Source organism: Echiichthys vipera, assembly GCF_963691815.1.
Source record: "Echiichthys vipera genome assembly, chromosome: 19".
NCBI classification, from domain to species: domain Eukaryota; kingdom Metazoa; phylum Chordata; class Actinopteri; order Perciformes; family Trachinidae; genus Echiichthys; species Echiichthys vipera.
The window spans coordinates 25,306,597-25,329,495 of record NC_139844.1 but is presented as its reverse complement, the minus strand read 5'-3'; the positions used below and the strand labels follow the sequence as shown (position 1 = coordinate 25,329,495).

The following is a 22,899-nucleotide window of genomic DNA, read 5'->3' as shown; positions in this document are numbered from 1 at the left end:
GAAGAGTCCCTACACACACAACAAAGCTTTAAAACCACTCTAAGAACATTGTTGTAGGTTTGATTCCTGTTTCAGAATATTTATTTGGTGACTCTAGAGGAACATATAGAGTGGACTGAGGTGTATTTTCTGATCTGGGGAATTGTCGGGTCTGTGTAAATCATAAATAAGTCATAGAGCGTGGTCTTTACTGTCAGGCCCAGGCAGGAATGAGGACTCAGATGCGGAGGTTCGCGGATCAACACTGAATTTATTAACTTAACGACAGAAACGTGGCACAGAGCAAAAAAGCCACAAACAAAAAATCACACAAGAGAAACAAAACAAAAGTAATAAAGTAATAGTAATAAAACAAAGTACAAAACAAAGTCACTCCGTACGGGAGTCACAAGAGAATTCAAAAGGTTAAACTTACTCGGACTAAACAAAGAATACAAACACCTGAACATGGAAACAAAGAACTCAAAATCATGAACAAGACTGTGGAAAAACGCTGGAGACATTCGACACAAGGTACGAAGAAGTCTGGTACAGAACATGAGGGGAAGACACGGACTTTATACACATGAGGGAGGTGAAGACACTGACTATATACACATGAAGGGAGGGGGGGGGCCAGAGGTGGAAACAATCAAGGATCAGGGAGGACGTCAGACTGGTGACACAAGAGGAAGGGCAAGTGACCTGGAACGAGAGGAGAGTTACTTTTCAAAATAAAACAGGAAGTTCACAAAACAAAAACCCAGAGACAGGACAGAGCTCACCGCAGCGTGACATTTACCTGCTCTGTAAAGTCCTGAGATCACTTTTGTTATGATTTGGCACTGTAAATAAAACTGAATTGAATCTGTTACAATTTACAGGTTTTCGGCACTATAAGTTTCACCTAAAAACCTTCAAATGTCTCAAAAGCCGACAGTGCTCCTTATAACCCGGTGCTCCTTATATACGGACCAATATTGAGCCACAACAGGTCTCCAACTACGGTGAGCAGCCGCCGACTCTATTTTCCCCCGTAGAAGAAGTAACGCGCGGTGCATGTTGAGATATACGACTGCGTGAAGCGTGCCGTTTCATTTCCATGTGTGTGTTTGTGTAAAGAGCCCAAAATGGCTCCTGTTAAGAGACACGCTTACGACGCAGAGTTTACACTCAAGGCCATTAGTCACGCAGTAGAACACGGGAACAGAGCAGCAGCCAGAGAGTTGAACATGAACCAATCAATGGTGCCGAAGTGGAGGAAGCAACAAGACGACCTGCGGCAAGTAAAGAAGACTAAACAGAGTTTAGAGGGAACAGAGCGAGACGGCTGCAGCTGGAGGACAAACTCCAACAGTGGGTTGTTGAACAGAGAGCAGCGAGTAGAAGAGTCCGTACGATCACTGTTCCACTGAAGGCAACAGCGCTAGCACGCCAACTTAACATCAATGAACTTAGAGGCGGTCCTTAACGTAACCCCAGCCTCGACTGTAGCGTCTGTTCTATGCGCCTTATAATGCGGTGACCTTATAGTGCGGAAAATACGGTAAGTAAGATGCTGCAGCTGTGACGCATCCTGTCAGATATTTATTGTATCTGTTTTTGGTCCTGATCCCAGGAGTCGGTCTTTTTTATCTGAACCAAGACCCAGAGTTCTGTTTACCACGCAGCATTATCGCTCTCGCTATAAAATTCAAATCCATATCCTCATAATAAAAGTCCCGCGCCCGCACGCAGCAAACTGGAATCTATAACTTGAAAAGCTAAAGAGATCTATGGCGATGCCGAGGATGCACGCTAATGAATGATGAAGCACTGAAACACACACAGTTTGCTCACTCAGTAAATCTGCACAGTTACCAAACATCCACACACACACACACACACACGCACACACACGCAGTACACACACGAGGTCCTGTTGTGTCAGTGAGTCGGGCTGGTGTGAAACATGACTCCCTCATCAATAATGGATGATAAACCCGGATCAGTGTAACACCACCATTGTTTCACTCGACGCAGCATTTCCACTGCTACTGTGTTTACAGCTACAGAGACACCAGGAGCGCTGGATCCATCGCAGCGTGCAACTACACCAAATGGATTTTCTTTCAACTTCAACACATTTGCTCATCTAACTTTTTATATTAAGGACAAGTATCATTGATTTAATTCATTTAATTACAACAGAAGGCTGAGTTATTATCAAAGTAGAATATTCCTGCTGTATTACTGACAGGGTTCGTACACCTTGGGTCAAATTCAAGCACTTTCAAGCACCTTACATCTGCGCTATGTTGTTTACGCTGAACAGTCGCTTCAAAACCAGCGCCGATCGGCCTTTTCTCCGCCGCGCGTTACCAGACTGATCTGCGAGTTAAATACAATGGAGCTCAGAGATCAGGATGGTCTCCCGAAGCTACCCCAGGGTTACAACTGACAATTAATCTGTAGATTATTTTCTCCATGAATCGTTGAGTTGCTTGGTCACTCAGTGTTTCCCACATCCCAAGATGGCGTCCTCTAAATGTCTTGTTTTGTCCACAGCCCAAAGACGTTCAGTTTACTGGCACAGACGACAGAAAGAAGAAGCTGGAATCAGAGATTTCAGACATTTTCCTTTAAACTAAAACTAAGATGTGTCCTTTGTTAAGACAGGACATTGCAAACACAGTAGACTGATGTGCATGGTTACTAAAGTAGCCAGTGAATTTATTTTGACCATTGAAAAAGACGACTACCAGGACATCTGCGTGTGTGTGTGTGTGTGTTTGCATGTTTGTGATGTCCAAAGTGTCTGCGTGCATACTTAATTTAAGTAATGCTATAATAACAATACTCTAATGTTGTAAACAGTGGTGTGTGTGTGTGTGTGTGTGTGTGTGTGTGTGATGTGTGTGTGTGCATGTTTGTGATGTCCAGAGTGTCTGCGTGCATACTTAATGTAAGATCTAAGTAACGCTATAATAACAATACTATACTCTAATGTTGTAAACAGTGAACAACAGGGAGAGTGAGTGTGTGTGTGTGTGTGTGTGTGTGTGTGTGTGTGTGTGTGTGTGTGTGTGTGTGTGTGTGTGTGTTTGGTTGTTTTGGAAGTGAAGGGTTGGAGTGCTAAGTGCTGAGTAAGCGGTGCAGGAGAGCTGGGAGACTGCAGTGCTGCTGGCAGCAACACACACTGATCTGAGCTCAGACTGATACTCAGCAGAGGGGGGGGGGGGGGTGGGGGGAGGAAAAATACCCTTGGCTGTTCACTACAAGTGTGTATGAACGTTCACATTTTAACGCACTTGCACTCCCACTCACACACACACTGTTTCCCTAACATGAGGCGGCACAGCAGAGCCTCAATAACACAGATAAAAACACAGAGAAGTCACATTAGAACTAATATACGTACGTTATTGCGCCTTAAATGATACATCATGCACAAAATGAGCATTACGACATGAGAGCGTCCCCGTATGTCTCTATAAATTCTTTAAAAACACCCGTTTGATAGCGTACATGCTGCAAGACCATAAAACCCGGGGCCCACGCCCTGACACACTGCGTCACAGCCGACAATCACAGCCAGGCGCCTTGTTTACTCCCTCTAACCTGTGTGCCACTTATTGTGCTAGAAAAGCCTTCATCCTCTCCCCCCGCCCTCTCCTCCTCTCCTCCTCTCCTCCGCCGCGCTCCCTCCCCGTCTTCTGAGTCACCCTCGGCTGCTCTCTCATCCCCATCCTCCCACCCCCTCTGCTGTCCTATCCTCGTGTCCTTTCGCCTCCCCTTCTCTCGCCTCTCTCGCCTCACCATGAATGGCTCTGCTGGGGTTTCATGGATGTTTCTCTCTCTCTATTCGCCGCCTCGGTGTCTCTCTCTCTCCGTATATCATTAAATATCTGCGTGGGTCTTTCTGCCTCCTCTACCTCCTCTCCTCCTCTCCTCTCTCTCATCCCCTGCCTGTCTCCACATCCTTGTCATCAGTGGTGTTGTGAATGTATATTTAAACAATCCCGGCCCTGTTATGAACCTCAAAGCCACTCCCCCCCCCCCTCCCGCCTGTATATTTGATTATATAACTGCGTCCCCAGGGACCTAGAGGACACTGAAATCTAATTTGATCTGCCGATGGTGGTGGTGGTGATGATGGGAGTGTGCATCAATGCGTCATTAATCACAGGAAAAGTCTTATATCAAGATATCAACACCTAAAATATGACCCGTACACTGTTCAGCCACTCTGAAGCCATTCATGCAATCATATCATCAAGGCACACATAACACATGGGAATTGAAGGTGAATTATTAATCTTATAGGGGTATCAATATCCTCTTCTCATTAATATGTGAGTGGAACATTCCTGATTCAAAGCAAGCGTCGCAAACCAGAGCAGTAAACACACATGGCTGCCATTTTGATGTCTTTCTGTGCTAGAAACACAAGAGCTCCCTCTAAGTTTTCTGTTCCCTGAGCTTCATAAACAACCAAACCCCTGCAATGCTAAGTTGCCAAACAGCGCCACGCGCTGGTTTCAACGTGGAACTACACCCGACTGGAGAGCATGTCGTTTCAGCCGGCAGCTCGATGTTTTGCTGTAGTGAAATCAGCATTGAGGAGGCAAAGTGACCATTAAACTGAGTGAGTCTCTGGCTGCATACAGAGTAAGAGTTAAGCATTTAGTTTGGAGTAAATGTAAAAGAACGAAAACAAACAAACAGAGATCAGGCATCCATCATGTGAGCCTCTGTCTCCTCCTCTGCTCAGCATCTTCCTCCTGCAACTTCTAAAAGGCTCTACCTGTCTCTCACTGCAGCTCTAGCCTCTGCAGAGTCAGGGGACGGATTTAACCAACCTCCTAACTGCAGCATGTTCTGACAGTAGAGCCTTGTCCCCTATACTCTGCTCAATGTTTGAATCTATCCACAGGCTGTGAAACTGTTCTTTTTTGGATACTTTGGATACCAGTCCCAGCCTGGTCCTGGTCCTGGTCCTGGTCCTGGTCCTGGTGCCAGCCTGGTCCTGGTCCAGTCCCAGCCTGGTCCTGGTCCTGGTCCAGTCCCAGCCTGGTCAGCTGCGTACATGAACTGATGAAGCCTCTTGGATGAGAGGTGAAACGTCTTCCTAGACAAAGAACCAAGTCCAGTTGCTTTTGACTGAAATTGCTTTGAGGAGAACGACGACCTGGACACATGAGAACATCCACAGTCTTTTTATACTTAATCAACATCTATCTGCCCATTAACGGCTTGGATCATTCGACCAGGTTACACTGAAGAAGTGCAATCTGGTCAATACTTCAGTGGCCCTATTATGATATTTATAATGTTCAATAGTGTCTTAAAACAATGGTGAGGGGCCTTCAGGCCTTCCCTACCTGGCCTTCAGGTAGTACAGCAGGAGGGGGGCTCACCTGTGTGGGGGGGGGCTCACCTGGCCTTCAGGTAGTACAGCAGGTGGGGGAGCTCACCTGGCCTTCAGGCAGTACAGCAGGTGGGGGGGCTCACCTGGCCTTCAGGTAGTACAGCAGGTGGGGGGGGGGGGGTCACCTGGCCTTCAGGTAGTACAGCAGGTGGGGGGGCTCACCTGGCCTTCAGGTAGTACAGCAGGAGGGGGGCTCACCTGTGTGGGGGGGGTTTCACCTGGCCTTCAGGTAGTACAGCAGGTGGGGGGGGGCTCTCACCTGGCCTTCAGGTAGTACAGCAGGTGGGGGGGCTCACCTGTGTTGGGGAGGTCTCACCTTGCCTTCAGGTAGTACAGCAGGTGGGGGGCTCACCTAGTGGGGGGCTCACCTGGCCTTCAGGTAGTACAGCAGGTGGGGGTCTCACCTAGTGGGGGGCTCACCTGGCCTTCAGGTAGTACAGCAGGTGGGGGGCTCACCTAGTGGGGGGCTCACCTGGCCTTCAGGTAGTACAGCAGGTGGGGGGCTCACCTAGTGGGGGGCTCACCTGGCCTCCAGGTAGTACAGCAGGTGGGGGGCTCACCTGGCCTTCAGGTAGTACAGCAGGTGGGGGGGCTCACCTGGCCTTCAGGTAGTACAGCAGATGTGGGGGGGGGGGGCAGTAATTACAGAAGCGATCAATTTTGTATTTATAAACAAAATATTTATATTCAGTTTGTGTTCCAGTGTGTTGACAAATAAACATCTGTTGTTTTCTTTGACATGATACAAACAGTTCCTGCTGAGCATTGTGGGTATTCTGCGTAGTACTGGATGGTGCGAAAGCAGATTCCACTCTTGATAAAAAGATACATGTTACTTGTTCTGACACTACCTGCCAACAGTAACAACAGAGAGGTTTAGTAACATGATGTCTAGCTCTGCTGATCAAAGCAGCTGTAATGAAAAGTGATTTTTAAAGAAGTAAATCCGTTCTGCATGATTGTTACGGGTGAACAGCCAGAAAATCCAGAATGTGTCTCTTGCTACCTTACGTCCCTTCACTCTAGTCTGAGTCCAGCGTTTTCCTCTGAACGTTCTGGCTGAAAGGCATCATGAAGTCGTCAAAGTCCACCTCGAGTGATAAAAGCTCCTTCCTTCTCTCGATCTTTGACATCAGCTGGCTGGTGGTGGGCGGCTTCCCCCAAACCTGAGACACACAGACAAGTCCTGAAAAGATCTACACAGAGAACTATGTGCGACTACTTGGTACGTTGGGTACAGTACTGAAGTGATGTGTGCCCCAACACCACTGCTTTTCTTATCATCTTCAGCCTCTTATCCGGGGTCGGGTCTCGGAAGCAGCAGCTTTAGCAGGGGACCCCAAACTTCCCTTTCCCGGGCCACATTAACCAGCTCTAACTGGGGGATCCTGAGGCGTTCCCAGGCCAGTGTGGAGATCTAATCTCTCCACCTGGTCCTGGGTCTTCCCCGAGGCCTCCTCCCAGCTGGACGTGCCTGGAACACCTCCCTAGGGAGGCGCCCAGGGTTCATCCTTACCAGATGATCCTGAACCACCTCAACTGGCTCCTTTCAACACAAAGGAGCAGCGGCTCTACTCCGAGTTCCTCACGGATGCTGAACTTCTCCCCCTCTCTCTAAGGGAGACTCCAGACCCCCTCCTGAGGAAACACATTTCACACGCTTGTACCCGCGACCTGGTTCTTTCGGTCATGAATACAGTTTACAAAAGAGCAAAACACACACATAGTGACCTTGAACGTGACAAGATGGAGGCTCTGAAAGAACAGCCTCGCCTGCAGTTACATCTGACAGGCCACAGAGGGCGCTAGAAGCAACAAATCTCAAATCTTATGGAGTACAACTTTAAATTATTTTATTTTTTTGGGGCCGGAAACGTGTTGATGTTGGAAAATGTTGTTGAAACATAACTTTTATTTGCATGTTGACCCTGTTCAGCAGTTTAAAATGTCGGCATGTTTATATATATTTGTTTGTTTCAATGGCATGATCAGACAGGAAGTAATAACTTATGTTAAGTTATGTGGAGGCAGCCTGCAGTAGATGGTGATGGGCCTTACCGTCTTTGGCACAAAGGAGATATCCACAGCGTTGGTTTTCCCCGTAGTGATCCTGGTGTTTTGCAGGATGACGCTCTTTGAATCCTTCAGAAGAGGAGTCTTCCCTGCTGTTGTAGCAGTCGACGTCTCTGCTCGCACTGCACCTTCTGCAGCGACAATCTGTGGGAAACACCAAGATGTGCAGTGCAGTTACTACAACTCAGAGAGAGAGAGAGAGAGAGAGAGAGAGAGAGAGAGAGAGAGAGAGAGAGAGAGAGAGAGAGAGAGAGAGAGAGAGAGAGAGAGAGAGAGAGAGAGAGAGAGAGAGAGAGAGAGAGAGAGAGAGAGAGAGAGAGAGAGAGAGAGAGAGAGAGAGTTACAAACATCTGGAAAGGTTTGGCTGCATCAGGATCAAGCCCCCACCACAGCGACTTCCTGTTTAATACAATCAGGAAGCTCCGTCAGCGTCAGTTCTCTGAGTGTCCACTAGGGGCAGGTTTCATAACAGAGCAGTTTCTCATTGAGCCCCATGTTAAACAGCCGTTTACACAGCATTATTAAACCTGTTTAAGGACAAAAGAACATTCTAGTCTGTGTGTTTAGATCAGATCTCCATGACAACACTGAGGGGGAGGGGCTAGATTTTATTTTATTGGAGGTTAAAGTTTATGAATAATTAGGGGCGTGGCCTCTTGAGTGACAGCTAGCCTCTGGCCCTCAATTGAAACATATAAAACATCCGGTTAGTTAAAAAACAAAAGCCACAGTGCTCGCAATATTGTACTTAACCATAGTAGAATCACAGCTGCAGGTGTTCGTCACAGCCGCACCGCTGCAGACCACAGACGCAGTCGGTGGATAACGACGGACGGCTGAGCACGGAGCAGACACGCAGCGCTGCCATCCCCGCATTTGTTAGAAATCCTGTGTTACTGGTTGGACATTAACAGTAAAGTAAAGAATGGATAAACTTTCAACTTTAAAAGTCCTTTTCCTGCTCTTACTATGGATTGTTGTTGGGCGACTGTGGCTCAGTTGGTAGAGCGAGTTGGCCAATGTCCGAAGGGTCGGACCTTGCCTCGTGTGAATGTGTGTGACTGCCGTATGATTGAGGAGGTGGTCGAGGGGCCGAAGGCGCTGATTGGCTGCCACGCTTCCGTCAGTCTGCCCCAGGGCAGCTGTGACTACTACGTAGTTTACCAGCACCGTGTGTGTCTGTGTGAATGAACCTGGACTCTGTAAAGCACCTTGAGCTCTGAGAAAGACGCTCTTTAAATCAAAGCCATAATAATGATGAGAATTTTGAAATCCCATAAAATTCAGCTGACGTGCAAATGAATTTAGCAGCAAAGACTTTGTGTAGAGAAAAATCACTTCATTAAAAAAATGATGAAGTTACAAATGGATAAGACACTGGTTCAGTCAAACCAATAGGTTTAAAGATACACAGACGTAGTTTCACATTTACAGCGATCCACTGTGAAACGTTTACGATAGCTGGTTAGAAACACAGGGATTAGGACCATATTTTACATTTGACTCAGTCTCATTTACAGTATTCCCATTTTTACCAAGTCAGACCATTAAAACTTACACACGAACGTAGATGTGATAAGTATCCAGGTTCAATGCACTCTGACTTGAGGGCGCATGCATTATTTACAGTGAACGGCGTGCTCGTAAGTCACAGTGGACGGAAGTTAAATAGGCGGATCAGTTTCTCATAGTGAGCAAGTTTCTGCAACATTTATAGTTATTTATTGCAGACCAGTGCATGAGCAGGAACAGGAAGTGAGCTATATCGCCTCTGTGCCTTCCTCAGTTAGATCAATGGGATGGGTCGACCGCTTCATATTCTACCCGTGTGCAATCTATTCTGTGTGATGGACGCTCTCTTCATCTCATCTCATCTTCAGCCTCTTATCCGGGGTCGGGTCTCGGGGGCAGCAGCTCCAGCAGGGGACCCCAAACTTCCCTTTCCTGGGCCACATTAACCAGCTCTAACTGGGGGATCCTGAGGCGTTCCCAGGCCAGTGTGGAGATCTAATCTCTCCACCTGGTCCTGGGTCTTCCCCGAGGCCTCCTCCCAGCTGGACGTGCCTGGAACACCTCCCTAGGGAGGCGCCCAGGGTTCATCCTTACTAGATGCCCCCCAGAATTGCTGCTTGGAGCTTTATTGTACTGTCAATAATCCTTATGTGTTTGTGCTACAGTACCACCTGCTACTTTCAGAGCCCTAATGGCAGAATCCATACCTTTAGTGGGAGTTGAGCCTGATCGTAGGAAATGCAAAGAGATGTGCGAACTAGTTCTAGTTGAAACGTAACACACCTGGTCTAATTTACTTGCAAGTTGCTGCCTCACAGTTATCAGCTTTCTTTACAGGCTTAGGTTTCTAACGCTGAAGGAAGGAAGAAGCTGGATCACATAGAACACATGTGTCAAACTTGATCCAGTAAAGAGTCGCTGTGGCTGCAGGTTTTCAGTCCAACCAAGCAAAAACACACCTGACTCGACTTACTCGATCACCTGAACTGTCTTCACACAGTTGACTTGTTGGATCAGGTGTGTTTTTGATTGGTTGGACTGAAAACCTGCAGCCACAGCGGTACTTTACTGGATCAGTTTGACCCCCCTGACATAGAAGAAACAGATTGGGAGACCTCCAGTCACATATTGACACTTTTACACTACTTTCACTATATTCACACTGATGCTGCGCAGAGGCTACCTGCTACCATCATCTAAACCAGTGGTAACGTACCCCCTTTTTTACCCCCTGACAACTCAAAAACAGTGCTGTTAGGGGGAAAAACGCCTTTATAAAGCCTTTAAAATACAAAAACACTTGCTACTGCTACGTTTCAACCATAAATCGTGATTGCATTTGTTTACAGCAGTTAAAACAGGGATGCTAAATATGAAATGGGGAAGGATCGGCGGAAGCTGAGTCTGAAAACTCATATTTTGTTATAAAATCGATGCAAACAGGGCTCGTAAAAAGACCAAAACCCTCAACCTTTTCAAGTTCATTGATTCATCTTCAACCGCTTGTCCCTATCAGGGTCACGGGGGTGCTGGAGCTGATCGCAGCGGACATTGGGCGTGAGGCGGGGTCCACCCTGGACAGGACGCCAGTCTATCACAGGACACATAGAGACGAACAGAGACAGACAACCATTCACACCTACGGGTGATTTAGAGTCATCAATGAACCGAACACCTGCACGTCTTTGGACTGTGGGAGGAAACCGGAGAACCCGGAGAAAACCCACGCAGACACGGGGAGAACATGCAGACTCCACACAGAAGGGCCCCAGCAGGGATTCAAACCAGAACATTCGAACATTAAATAGAAAACAGAGAGAACTTTTCATTTCACGCAAACACAAAACAGGACAGTTTTGAAGCCATAAGACTTTAATACGTTTGTGGCCGGTGAAAAGCCTTTAATGGAGTTACTTTGGTACCTTTTTGCCCCCCTTTCCCTTCGTCTCCTTTGCTTTAGGGAGAGAATCCATCTTGTCTTTGACCAAGTCGATTATCCTGGAGTCTGCGAAAGCTCTGGCGATGTCGAGGCAGTTTTGTTCTGTAGGAAAATAAAATACAGTCAATAATATAACAGTGACGTCACAGTGTTAGCCATCCATATTATGAATTCATAAAGTGCATTTTAAACCAAACACAGTGGCACAAATGGTAATCTTCGATATATTTCCGCTGTACAGTCGAACCTTTCTTGTTCTCTGCGTTAACACTGGCACCCGCCTTGATGAGGAAGTCCACACAGGAGGGTCGAGAGCTCTCAATGGCCCTCATGAGAGGCGTGCCTCCATTGAGGGCCCGAACGTCTACGGTGGCCTTTGCCTCCACCAGAAGTTCAATGAGTTCCACGTGGCCGCCGTGAGCCGCATGGTGGAGGGGCGTCCAGAAGAACTGGTCACGCACATTCACATCCGCCCTGTCGGGAAGAGACGTGTTATCGTGGTGTGTCGGCGTCCCGGTTCAGGGGCACTGGCCTAACATTTGCAATGAGACGAGTTGAAACTTGCAACTGTTTGCAACGTGCAGGTCTGAAACAATCTGAAACCTGCAGACGAGACGACGTATCATCTCCAAAGCAACAACTCTCTGCACTTCGATTCTATTTCTGACTTTTGATGGAGCGGGATATTTGAAGCATCATAAAAACACAATGAGGACGATACAGTGAGAGACTTAATACAGCTGTGATGAAACGTTGAAAATACTGTTTTATTTCCCTGATTCACTGCTTTGCTCTCAACGCTCCCTCTGCCTATTAAGGGTATAGCTTGTTCGACCCTCTCTCACCGTCTCTTGCACGCTTGATGAGCCTTCGTACAAAACTGCCATTTCGACCAACTGACAGTGTGCAAGTGGCTTGACCAGCGGACTCTGTTATGAGCTGATCGACTGTTGAGGGGCTAAAACCAGCTGCTGGAGACTTGACGAGCTTAGTCACAGGTGACACGTCAGACAGTTTGAGTCCAGACGAAACAAGCTAATTCACACTGCTGCAATTTACCTGCAACCTTTGGTCTGAACTGGGCTTAACACATCAACACTGAATCTGATCTGTGCACCTCTTCCAGTCAAGTTAACAGCAGTCTCAGGGTATCATTAAAAACACAGTATATTTGCGTTTCTGTCGATTGTTTGTCTTTAACTTGACTTAAATCTTACAGATAATATATTATTAACCTTCACAGATACAGTTACTAGCTGGCGGACGGAACTAGCCTGTCTGTGTTGCTACAGTGGTACAGTGGAAAACCAAACAGGAAGGATGATCTCTCTCACCCCTGACTGAGGAGGTACTGAGCCACCTCGTAGTTGCCACTGGAGCAGGCCACCATCAGCGGGGTCTTGTAAAACTGATCCTGAACATCGACGGGAACCCCCTGATTGAGAGCGAGGTCGAGCGACTCCAGGTCTCCACTTTTTACACAGTAGTTGATATTGACGTAGACCTTCGCTGGCTTTTCCATGTACCATCCAGAGTCATTCATTATGGGATGCTCCGGCGGGTGATCGTGGTCGAATCGACGGATGTCTGAGCAGTTGTAGTATGTCTCAATCATGAAGTGGGGCGGGCCTCCGTCTGGTCGCCGAGGCTTAAGCTCTGGCGGGAGGGTGCAAACGGGCACGGGGAGGACGAATTTCCCCTTCTTTTTACCCCCTTTTCCTCCCTTTTCTCCCTTTTTCTTTTTAGGCATATACGAGGCGAGGAGGAACGGTTTCTTGATGTACTTGACACCTTTGATGAAATCATTAATGTTGATACAGCCCTCTCCTCCCTTCTCATGGGCTGAGATGACTACGTGGAGCTGCTCGAGCTCAACGGGAGCTTTGAGTTCTTGTAACACTGAAATAAACATTTCTGTGGTAGCTGCGTCTGATTTGTCCCCGAATGCTTGCCGTAACTCGGTCTCGTACTCGTAAGACCAGTCATGGAGGGTGAGGGCCCACAGGTCTGACGTGGGGACGGCACCGTCGGTTTTGTTTCCTTTCCCCTGCTGCCGCTCTGCTTTCTTCAGCTCCTTGGCTGCTGCTTTGTGACCGGCGTCTTTGGCGATCTGACGTGGCAGCGAACCCTCCTGGTTCTTCAGTTTAGGGTTACAACCTGAACACAGAGCAGAGCAAGGTAAGAAATGCTGCTACACTTTAACACTGTTATCACTTCTTTAGTTTGTGCTTATTTTATTTTAATCTGCTGCTAAACTGCACGCTCACGTATTGTTGCATATTGTATAAACCTGCGTTTAACCACAATGTCTGCTGCACTCTGTCACATTTAGTTACTGTTTGATTTATTTTATGTTAGCTTATTGTTACTCTGATCCTTTCATCTTTGTATTGAAACTGTTGCACAATCATTTAAAGCTTCTTGAATCTTGAATGGTTCAGGATCATCTGGTAAGGATGAACCCTGGGCGCCTCCCTAGGGAGGTGTTCCAGGCACGTCCAGCTGGGAGGAGGCCTCGAGGAAGACCCAGGACCAGGTGGAGAGATTAGATCTCCACACTGGCCTGGGAACGCCTCAGGATCCTCCAGTTAGAGCTGGTTAATGTGGCCCGGGAAAGGGAAGTTTGGGGTCCCCTGCTAAAGCTGCTGCCCCCTGAGACCCGACCCCGGATAAGAGGCTGAAGATGAGATGGAGATGAATCTTGAATCTTGAATCTTGAATAAACCTCTCTTACTTTGGGACTGTGTTTGCACCTGCATATTCTCTGACTCTCTTTTTTTATTTGTCAAATACTCGACCAACGAGAAGAACATTTTATTTGCTGCTGCATGAATCGAAATAGAGATATTAACTTGCAACATAAAACTACAAAAATAGAGCGCCTCTCCTGACCCTGGGGCTTCTTTGCTTTACTTTATCTGACAAAACTAAGACGAATAAAAGTGTCAAGACTCGGCTCTGTCAGTCCCTCCTCTCTCCCTTTTTGTTTGAGTTTGTCTCCCTCTGTCTGTGTTTCCCTGCATGTGTGTGTCCCCTCTCGTTTCCTGTTGTCTAGGTCCGGTAGGCGTTCCCCTAAGCTGCAGCCTGTTACGCTGATCACCTGGCAGACTACTTATGCTGACAGGCATGCAGCGCCGGACCGTTGTATTCCTTCATCGGTAAACTATTTCCCCCGATTAGCGTCCCCTTTCTCATTGTGGTTATCACGCTCCCCGTCGTTAAGTTTACTCTAATCGTGTTTGTTTCTCTCTCTCTCCGTAGTTTCCCGTGTTCCTGTTTCCCGTCCGTCTCCTCGTTCCTGTTTTTCCCTCGACCGTCTCCTCATTTGTATTTCCTGTTTTCCCCTGTAGTGTTTAGCGTTGTGTTTATAGTTAATTAAATATTAGTTTGTACTTTTACTCCGTGCCCGTGTCTGTTTTGGGTCCTCTCTTTTTGTGTGTCATCTCTGAACCGTTCATGACAACAAAGTTTCTTTTACATAAACAAATCCTCCTTTCCTCTTCACTGCAGGGAGACACTTCTTGAGTCAGTTTTAGATTATGGGGACGTGTTATACACGCATGCGTGAGCTACACTTCTACACTTGACTCTGTGCATCATTCAGCCCTGAGATTTATTACAGGCGACAACGACATCACTCATCACTGTGACCTGTGTGCTAAAGCTGACAGGCGTGATTGAAGCTGGATTTGTTGTTTTTTTTAAAGCTCTCACTGGTCTCTTACCATCCTTTATAAACTCTTTAGTATCTTTGAATGCAAGTTTTCATCCTACACGCTGAAAAGACCGGCTCACACTACAGGTTCCCTCTCTTCTTACTGTGCACCTGCAAAACTACCTGAAACATCCCACGCTCTTCTCATCGGGACGATTTTAAATCCATAACTGCATCTGATTTCACTTCTAACTGCTCCTGTTTTTAACTGGATTTCTCTGTTTTTATTATTCTGTGTCACTTTATTTTTCTGATATTTCACATTTGCTGTGTTGTATTTTTATCTCGGCCATATTGCAAATGAGGTTGCTCCTCAATATATTCCCAAGTTTAAATAAAGGTTATGAATAAATAAAATAAATCTCGTATTGACGTCACAATGCCTGTTATGGTCAGACTCTCTCACAGCACCTCTCTGTGCCAGGAACTTGCAGCAGTTGGCGTCGCCCGTGGCAGCAGCGTAGTGCAGCGGCGTGCAGTCCTCTAAGTTGATCACGCCCATGTCTGCTGAGTACGCAGACAACGCCTGAATCAACTGGGAGGCATGAAAGAGCACAGAGCAGCACATCAACAACACGATCCTCAATCCTCAATCCTCAATCCCACTGATACCAATAGTAACTGCGATTTGAGTTTGAAATTTTGAAAACTAAATGTAGTAGCCCACTGTTCCTCCGTGCCGTGCCCCGTGGATCAGGGTCCTTGTCCCCCCCTCCAGGCCCGTTTGTACTCACACTACCTGGGCCTCGGAGAATGCTTCTTGCTGCCTATACGTCATCACGCCGTAACACGTCACACGCATTGATGACGTCATGGCGATGCGTGGCTTTGTTTCCAGATCTTTCCGTAGACCTCAGAGTTTTTGTGCGTCTTGTCGACTGTTTTTGAATCTTTTCATCGACCAAATCTGCAGTAAACACTCCACCTCCGCATCACACCAACGCGAACCTTTCGCCGTCATTGTTTTAAATGTCCGTGCATGGTCCCTCCTTCTTTTTTCTACGTCCCAACAGGCGCACAGGAAATGACCTCAGAACCGCCGTAGGCCCCGTGCTCGTGCTCGTACATGTATATTTGGGCACGGTACGGATGGACAGTGTGAATGCGCCCTAAGTGGCATTGGGTGACCAGATACTTCACCTCAAAAAAGCCCCCCATGGCAGCATAGTGTACTGCTGTGAGGCGCTTTCGATCCAGGGCGTTTGGGTTTCCCCCGGTCTTGAGAATGGCTCTAACAAGCGACAGGGAGCCTGCTTTGGCTGCCTCCATCAAGGCTGTGACGCCGGTTTTCTGAAGAAGGAGCGGAGAGAGAGGGAAAGAGTCAGTCTTAGGTTTAACAAAGTGCATATAGAACCTCTCAGCTGCATACACTATGATGCGTATTCAAAGGATGAGCTTAACCTGGTTTGTTGCGTTGGGGTCTGCCCCTCCACCCAGCATGATGAGGCACATGCTGGTGCACTCGGAGGCTTTTTCACACATCAACTGGAAGACGTGAGTCCCCTGCACGGACATGTTGTTAACGTCTGCCTGGTGTTTCAGTGCCACCTGCAGGCAGCGGGTGTGGCCCTTGGTGGGGTAGATACAGTAGAACAGCACACCTGAGGAGAGACACAGACACGGGGATTAAGGCAAATGGAAGATACATGTGACTGACATTCAGCTTTGGAGTTACATCAAGGAAAAAATCATAATATGAATGAATGGTTTTAATGCCTATCCTATACAACCCATTAAGATAAGATAACCCGGATCCTTAATTATTTTCCATTCCAAGGCCTTTTTGAAACTCAACAGAGAGCTCCACATCAAGTCCACTTCATAGTTTAAAGGCGCACTCCCACTATTGCTCCGTGCCGTGCCCCAGGACGTTTCACGGCTAAAGTCTGGTTCCTTTGATCAGTGTGAGTGCAACCGTACCGCGTCTAGGAGCGGCACGCTTGCCGTCCACGGCCCGTTTGGAAGAGGTGGGCTTTTGTAAAGCACGTTTGCACGTGTACGAGCACGAGCGTGCGTACATGTGCAAACAGGCAAAAGTGTGACTACTGACACTGAGCCCTTTATAACACAGAAGGTAAAACAGACTGACACTCAGCCCACTGGGGAAAGGCTTGGCTGTGAGTGTTGAGACTGGGCTCAAACAGTCCCTGGGGAGTACAGGACGATATCAGGTTACACAGCGTGTTTCACAGGAGAGGATCACCATTTGAGGCTGATCTGTAATTAAATGTACCCGTGTGATTTCACACTCACACACACACACACACACACACACACACACACGATCGGGCACAGACATAACACATGCAACATACAGTATATATATTCTACAGAGGCATGTATTCATGCACACAAATACCTTTCCTCCTAACTCGTGCACTCTTGCTCTCCTTCACTCGCTCTCATAAGGGAGCCATTTGCAGTAATTGAAGCCCCGCACGGACGCACTGTAATTGCGGTCATTATCATAATTGGTTTAAAAAAGGTCCTGGAGAAGAACTTTAGGCTCAGTGATTGGAGTTGTCCTGGATACCTCCTCCTCATCAATATCTGAACAGGAGCAGCATGCATTTTCATGAGCTGTAAGACAAGGCGAGGCATTCAGGACGAACCCGCCGCTCTAATTTGAGATGGAAAACAACTCTATTTGTGAAATCAACACTTCGGGCTCAGATGAGAATACATTAATGAGATGGAGGCTGCTCCATTACCTCTCATCACTGAAGCCACATACTCAGTGACATTATAGGTGCATCTTTGCTCACTATATATGAGTTTTATTCAGAGTTTTAAAATGTCCAGTTGTCTGGTGTGAATCATAACTGAGGGCGCCCTCCCACTGTGCCTCCGTCCCGTGCCCCGTGCTTTAGGGTCCTTGTCCCCCCCTCCAGGCCCGTTTGTACTCACACTACCTGGGCCTCGGAGAATGCTTCTTGCTGCCTATACGTCATCACGCCGTAACACGTCACACGCATTGATGACGTCATGGCGATGCGTGGCTTTGTTTCCAGATCTTTCCGTAGACCTCAGAGTTTTTGTGCGTCTTGTCGACTGTTTTTGAATCTTTTCATCGACCAAATCTGCAGTAAACACTCCACCTCCGCATCACACCAACGTGAACCTTTCACCGCCATTGTTTGAATTGTCCGCGCATGGTCCCTCCTTTTTTCTACGTCCCAACAGGCGCACAGGAAATGACCTCAGAACCGCCGTAGGCCTCAAACGTGCTTTACAAAAGCCCACCTCTCCCAAACGGGCTGTGACCTGCAACTGTACCGCTCCTAGACGCAATGCTCTCAAGTAAGTGCTGCTCAGTTGTTACTGACCTTTACTCTTTAATTTGTGCGCAGGTTTTTTATTATTCAATTTAAAGATTTTAATATCAGGTCTGTAAAGTTGAGAGGAGTCGAGATGAGACGGGTTATCGTCTCCATAGCAATGCCTCTCTGTACTTCCGACTTTTCAGGCTATTTTTTGTAGCTGGATGTAATTTGTAGCGTTATAAAATATAAATGAGGACAGAGACAGTGAGAAACTCACTACAGCTGCGTTTCTATAGAGATGAAACAGAGAAAACGATTTGTTCTGGATTACAGCGCTCCCTCTCTTTATTCACTGTATTGCTCGATTCTCTCTCTCTCTCTCTCTCTCTCTCCGTCTCTTTTAGTCTCTCTCTCTCTCGTTGAGCCTCCGATTGGTTAACTGGCTGTTGAAACAGACGTGTGTCACGCTTTAAAACCAGCTGCTGGCGCTTTGATGAGCTGAATCAATGGAGACGACGTCAGCCGGTTTGAGTCCAGATGAGACGTTACAAAACAGTTGTTTGCGTTGCGGATCTTTGGTCTTAACTGGGCTTTAGAGCTAACAAATAAATGTACCGCTCTACTCTCCCCTAAGTCTTTCATTCCTCCAGAACCCACCATCTGCACATGCTCAGAGACGGATGACCGTGGCTGCTGCTGCTCACCTTTGCCCTCAGTGTCGAGGAGCCTCAGATCAGCTTGGCTCTGGGCCAGCAGAGCCACGATGGCGTCGTTGCCCAGCTCCGCAGCTAACATGGCCGGGGTGCAGCCCTTCTTGTCCTGGATGTCGGGGTGAGCTCCCTGGGAGAGAAGGAAGTTGACCAAGTCTGTAAAGACGTCAGGAGAAGTAGAGACACAGTGAGGACAATGACATCACTTTGAAACAATGCTTTGTTCTGTCTTGCGGTACAATCTACGCACTGCTGGATTTCTCTCACAAACAATTTGGAGAGTACCGTATTCTCCGCACTATAAGGTGCACCGCATTATAAGGCGCATAGAACAGACGCTACAGTGGAGGCTGGGGTAACGTTCTGCATCCATTAGATGGAGCTGCGCAAAAGGGAACGTCAACAACACAGTCAGGGGAGGTCGTCTTGTTGCTTCCTCCACTTCGGCACCATTGATTGGTTCATGTTAAACTCTCTGGCTGCTGCTCTATTCCCGTGTTCTGCTGCGTGACTAATGGCCTTGAGTGTAAACTCTGCGTCGTAAGCGTGTCTCTTAACAGGAGCCATTTTGGGCTCTTTACACAAACACACACATGGAAATGAAACGGCACGCTTCGCGCAGTCGTATATCTCAACATGCACCGCGCGTTACTTCTTCTACGGGGGAAAATAGATTCGGCGGCTGCTCACCGTAGTTGGAGACCTGTTGTGGCTCAATATTGGTCCATATATAAGGAGCACCGGATTATAAGGAGCACTGTCGGCTTTTGAGACATGTGAAGGTTTTTAGGGGCGCCTTATAGTGCGGAAAATACGGTAGTCTTGTGTAAATGCACTCTTATGATTCCTGTGCAATACTAAAGACACTCAGGGTTCGTACACCTTTACCAAGGTCAAATTCGAGCACTTTCAAGGTGCATTATGAAGCTTTTCCAGCACCTTAAAGTTGTGGTAAATTACGTATTTCTAGGAATACTTGGAAAACTATTATTTCACTTTTGTCTTTCATTTAAAATCACGTCAAAGGAGATGATTTTATGTTTTAAACACCAGAAGGATTAGAAATGAAATCATATTTCTACTCTACCGTAGAGCTATTTGTTTTGAGAGAAATGCAGATACAATTTCAAGCATTTTCAAGCACTTTATCCAAAATTCAAGCACTTTTCAACTTGAAAACACGTTAAAATGTGAGCTTTTTCAAGGATTTCAAGCACCTGCATGAACTCTGAGACACTGGTCAACCCAGAGGAATATGAAGATCAAGATGAAATCCATAAATTCAGGAAAATAAAACAGTATTCCAGTCATGTAAACATACTGTCTGAATGCTTTGCTTTCAAATGTCGTTCGCAACCAAATATGACTTGATTTGAAAAGGGTGAAATTGCTTCAGCATGCTCTCTTCAGCACGTTTTAATCTCCAAATCTCCAATGAGCCTCCACATAGGGGTATACAGAAAACCCACTCACACAGATCAATATCTACTGTTTGACCCTCACCACCCTTTGGAAGACAAGCTTTGAGTTATCAGAACACTGCAACACAGAGCCGATAACGTACCCCCAGCTCACAGGCCCAAGGGAAAGAACCCAGCACCTGAGAGGCGCCCTCACAACCTGTGCCCCCCCAGCTGGACCTTTGTGAAAACGGCAGCTGCTTCCAGAAAGAAAACCAAAGTGGTTGACAAAGAAAAAGAAAACAAGAGGAACAACAGAGTCGTCCCGTATGTGGCTGGGGTATCAGAGAAACTCAGGAGGACCTTCAACAAACACTGCATCCCTGTGTGTTTCAAACCCGGTAACACACTCACACACACTCACACACACACACACGCACAGACAGAGACCAGTTCATCCCAAGGACAGAACATCACACACCCACAAAAGCAACCTGGTTTGTGCTGTCCAATGCAACGAGGAATGCAAAGATCTTTACATTGGAGAAACAAAACAACCAGAGCATAAACGCACGGCCCAACACAGGAGAGCTCACTCCTCAGGCCTGGACTCTGCTGCCCACTCACACCTCAAAGCCCACTCCTTTGATGACAACAATGTCCACATCCTGGTTTGAAAGAGGAGGAAAAGAAGCATCTATGCAAAAGTAGAGAAACCATCGCTAACCAGAGGAGGAGGTCTGAAACACCACTTATCTCCAGTTTACAATGCTGCCCTTTCATCCCTTCATTCAACGATCTAACCTCAAAGAACGACTGTTCACAAATGTCCTCCTTTCCAAATAACCAAGTCCAGTTGCTTTTGACTGAAATTGCTGTGAGGAGAACGACGACCTGGACACATGAGAACATTCACAGTCTTTAAACTCGATCTAATTGATTTTATTTTACTTTTTTATTCTCCTTTGCTCCGGCTTTTAACTGTGTTTTTATGCATTTTTAAAATAAACATTTTGTCTTTATGTAAAGCACATTGAGTTGCCTTGGTATGAAATGAGCTGTACACATTAATATTGCCTTAAACAGAATGTATATGATGTATAATCTGTAAAGAAGAGGCACATCACCGTGATTGTTGGCTGAAACGGCCACGTGAAGCACCCCCGTGCCGTCCTTTGGCTCAACGAGATTGATGAGGTTTTCCACCCCGAGGTTAACCATCTTCTCTATCTGGGCCTCGTCGCCCTCGTGGACGCACTGCAGCAGGCGGTAGATCTGCAGCACCTGCAGGCGTCCCTCCGCTACTCTGCCGCTCATCATGGGGTCGGATGGGCTAGTTTAAAAAAACAAGAGGAGGAAAAGAGATATGACTTCCTGACAAATGTGCAGGCATACGTGCTAATGCACAGTGGTGTAGCACCGTCTTACATCTGAGACTTTTAAACACCTTAACAACCAACAAGAGCCCCCAGGTCAACCGGGATAACGGCTTTACGCGTATATGCACCGAGACACACATCTGGAAGAAGAGCTCTGTACGCCGAGACCAGCAGACACTAAAGCAGTCTCTTCCCCCAGGCCGTCTCCCTGATCCCCCATAATCCCCCTGCCATTACATGCACATTAGCACTAAACATGTATATATATTTATGTCTTTCACCTTGTCTTCTTTGGTTAATACTTTATTTTTAACCATTATTATAGTTATTGTTACTCAGAACACCATAAATGTCTATTCTATAGCTATTTGTTGTGAAATAAATGCAAAACAGATACAATTTCAAGCATTTTCAAAGCACTTTATCATAAATTCAAGCACTTTTTTAAGGTTTCAAGCACCTGAACGACACATTTCACATTCAGTGGCGTTTTCCTTTGTGAAAAGTTCAACTAAACAACACATTTACGTTAATGTACGTTTGAAATGACCTTTTATGTGTTTTAAATGACCTTTTATGTGTTTTAAATCTCTTACATCTTATAAATTACCTTTTATTTGTTTAAAAATCTTTTCTATATTTTAAATCTTATATTTTTTATGTGTGTCTTTCAGTAAACTGCGCTTTAACTTCTGTAACTGTACTCATCTTTTATACGTTTGAAAAATGACACATTTACGTTAAAGTAAGCAACATTAGTGTAATTTAACTCCAATAAATATAATAACATTAGCTGTCAACAGTTACTCTTTTAAAAACAAGACAAATGGAACCAAAATAAGCCTCAAAAACGCTATAAATAAAACATTTGGAGTCATAAACGACGGATAAAAAGACAGTTTACTGACAGATAAACCTCCAGTACACCCACAAGCACACGTTAGCTAAGTTAAAGCTAACTCAAAGCTAAGTTAACGCTAACTTTAAGCTAACTTTAAGGTAATTAAAGCTAATTAAAGGTAATTAAAGGTAATTGAACGTTAGCTTACCACAGTTTGGTTCCTCCTGACGGTGCCGGGTAACTTTTAAAGTCCGGACACGTCGCTGTTCACATCACCGAGCGCGTCCAGGGAAGTGTCACTAACTTTAATGTCAAGTTTCTGGACTTTGTTTTAAAGCACAACTCTTCACTTCGTGTCGGCGGCACCACAGAAACAAACTCGGCTCCATGGCAACGGCACGCGGGGGGAAACCACAGCACGCGCGTGTTTGGGTGGCGTTCGATGCTGCGTTCAGGCGCAGCTGCTGAGCTCGGAAAAAAGAAGACGAAGAAGAAGGAGGAGGAGGAGGAGGAGGAGGAGGAGGAGGAGGAGGAGGAGGAGGAGGAGGAGGAGGAGGAGGAGGAGAAGGAGGAGGAGGAGGAGAAGGAGGAGGAGGAGGAGGAGGAGGAGGAGGAGGAGGAGGAGAAGGAGGAGGAGGAGGAGGAGGAGAAGGAGGAGGAGGAGGAGGTGGTGGAGAA

At 46.7% G+C, this 22,899-nt stretch overlaps 1 protein-coding gene across 1 annotated transcript; it reads right to left on the bottom strand.

The window, feature by feature from the left end:
• Positions 1 to 6,411: 6,411 nt before the first annotated feature.
• Positions 6,412 to 21,321, bottom strand: ankef1a (ankyrin repeat and EF-hand domain containing 1a; the record flags this gene model as incomplete). Its single annotated transcript, XM_083933953.1, has 10 exons — positions 6,412 to 6,555; positions 7,448 to 7,606; positions 10,897 to 11,015; positions 11,161 to 11,387; positions 12,248 to 13,070; positions 15,040 to 15,163; positions 15,769 to 15,918; positions 16,030 to 16,229; positions 18,596 to 18,757; positions 21,129 to 21,321. 10 exons carry the CDS (start codon positions 21,319 to 21,321, stop codon positions 6,412 to 6,414), a joined length of 2,301 nt encoding a protein of 766 aa, XP_083790079.1.
• Positions 21,322 to 22,899: the final 1,578 nt, after the last annotated feature.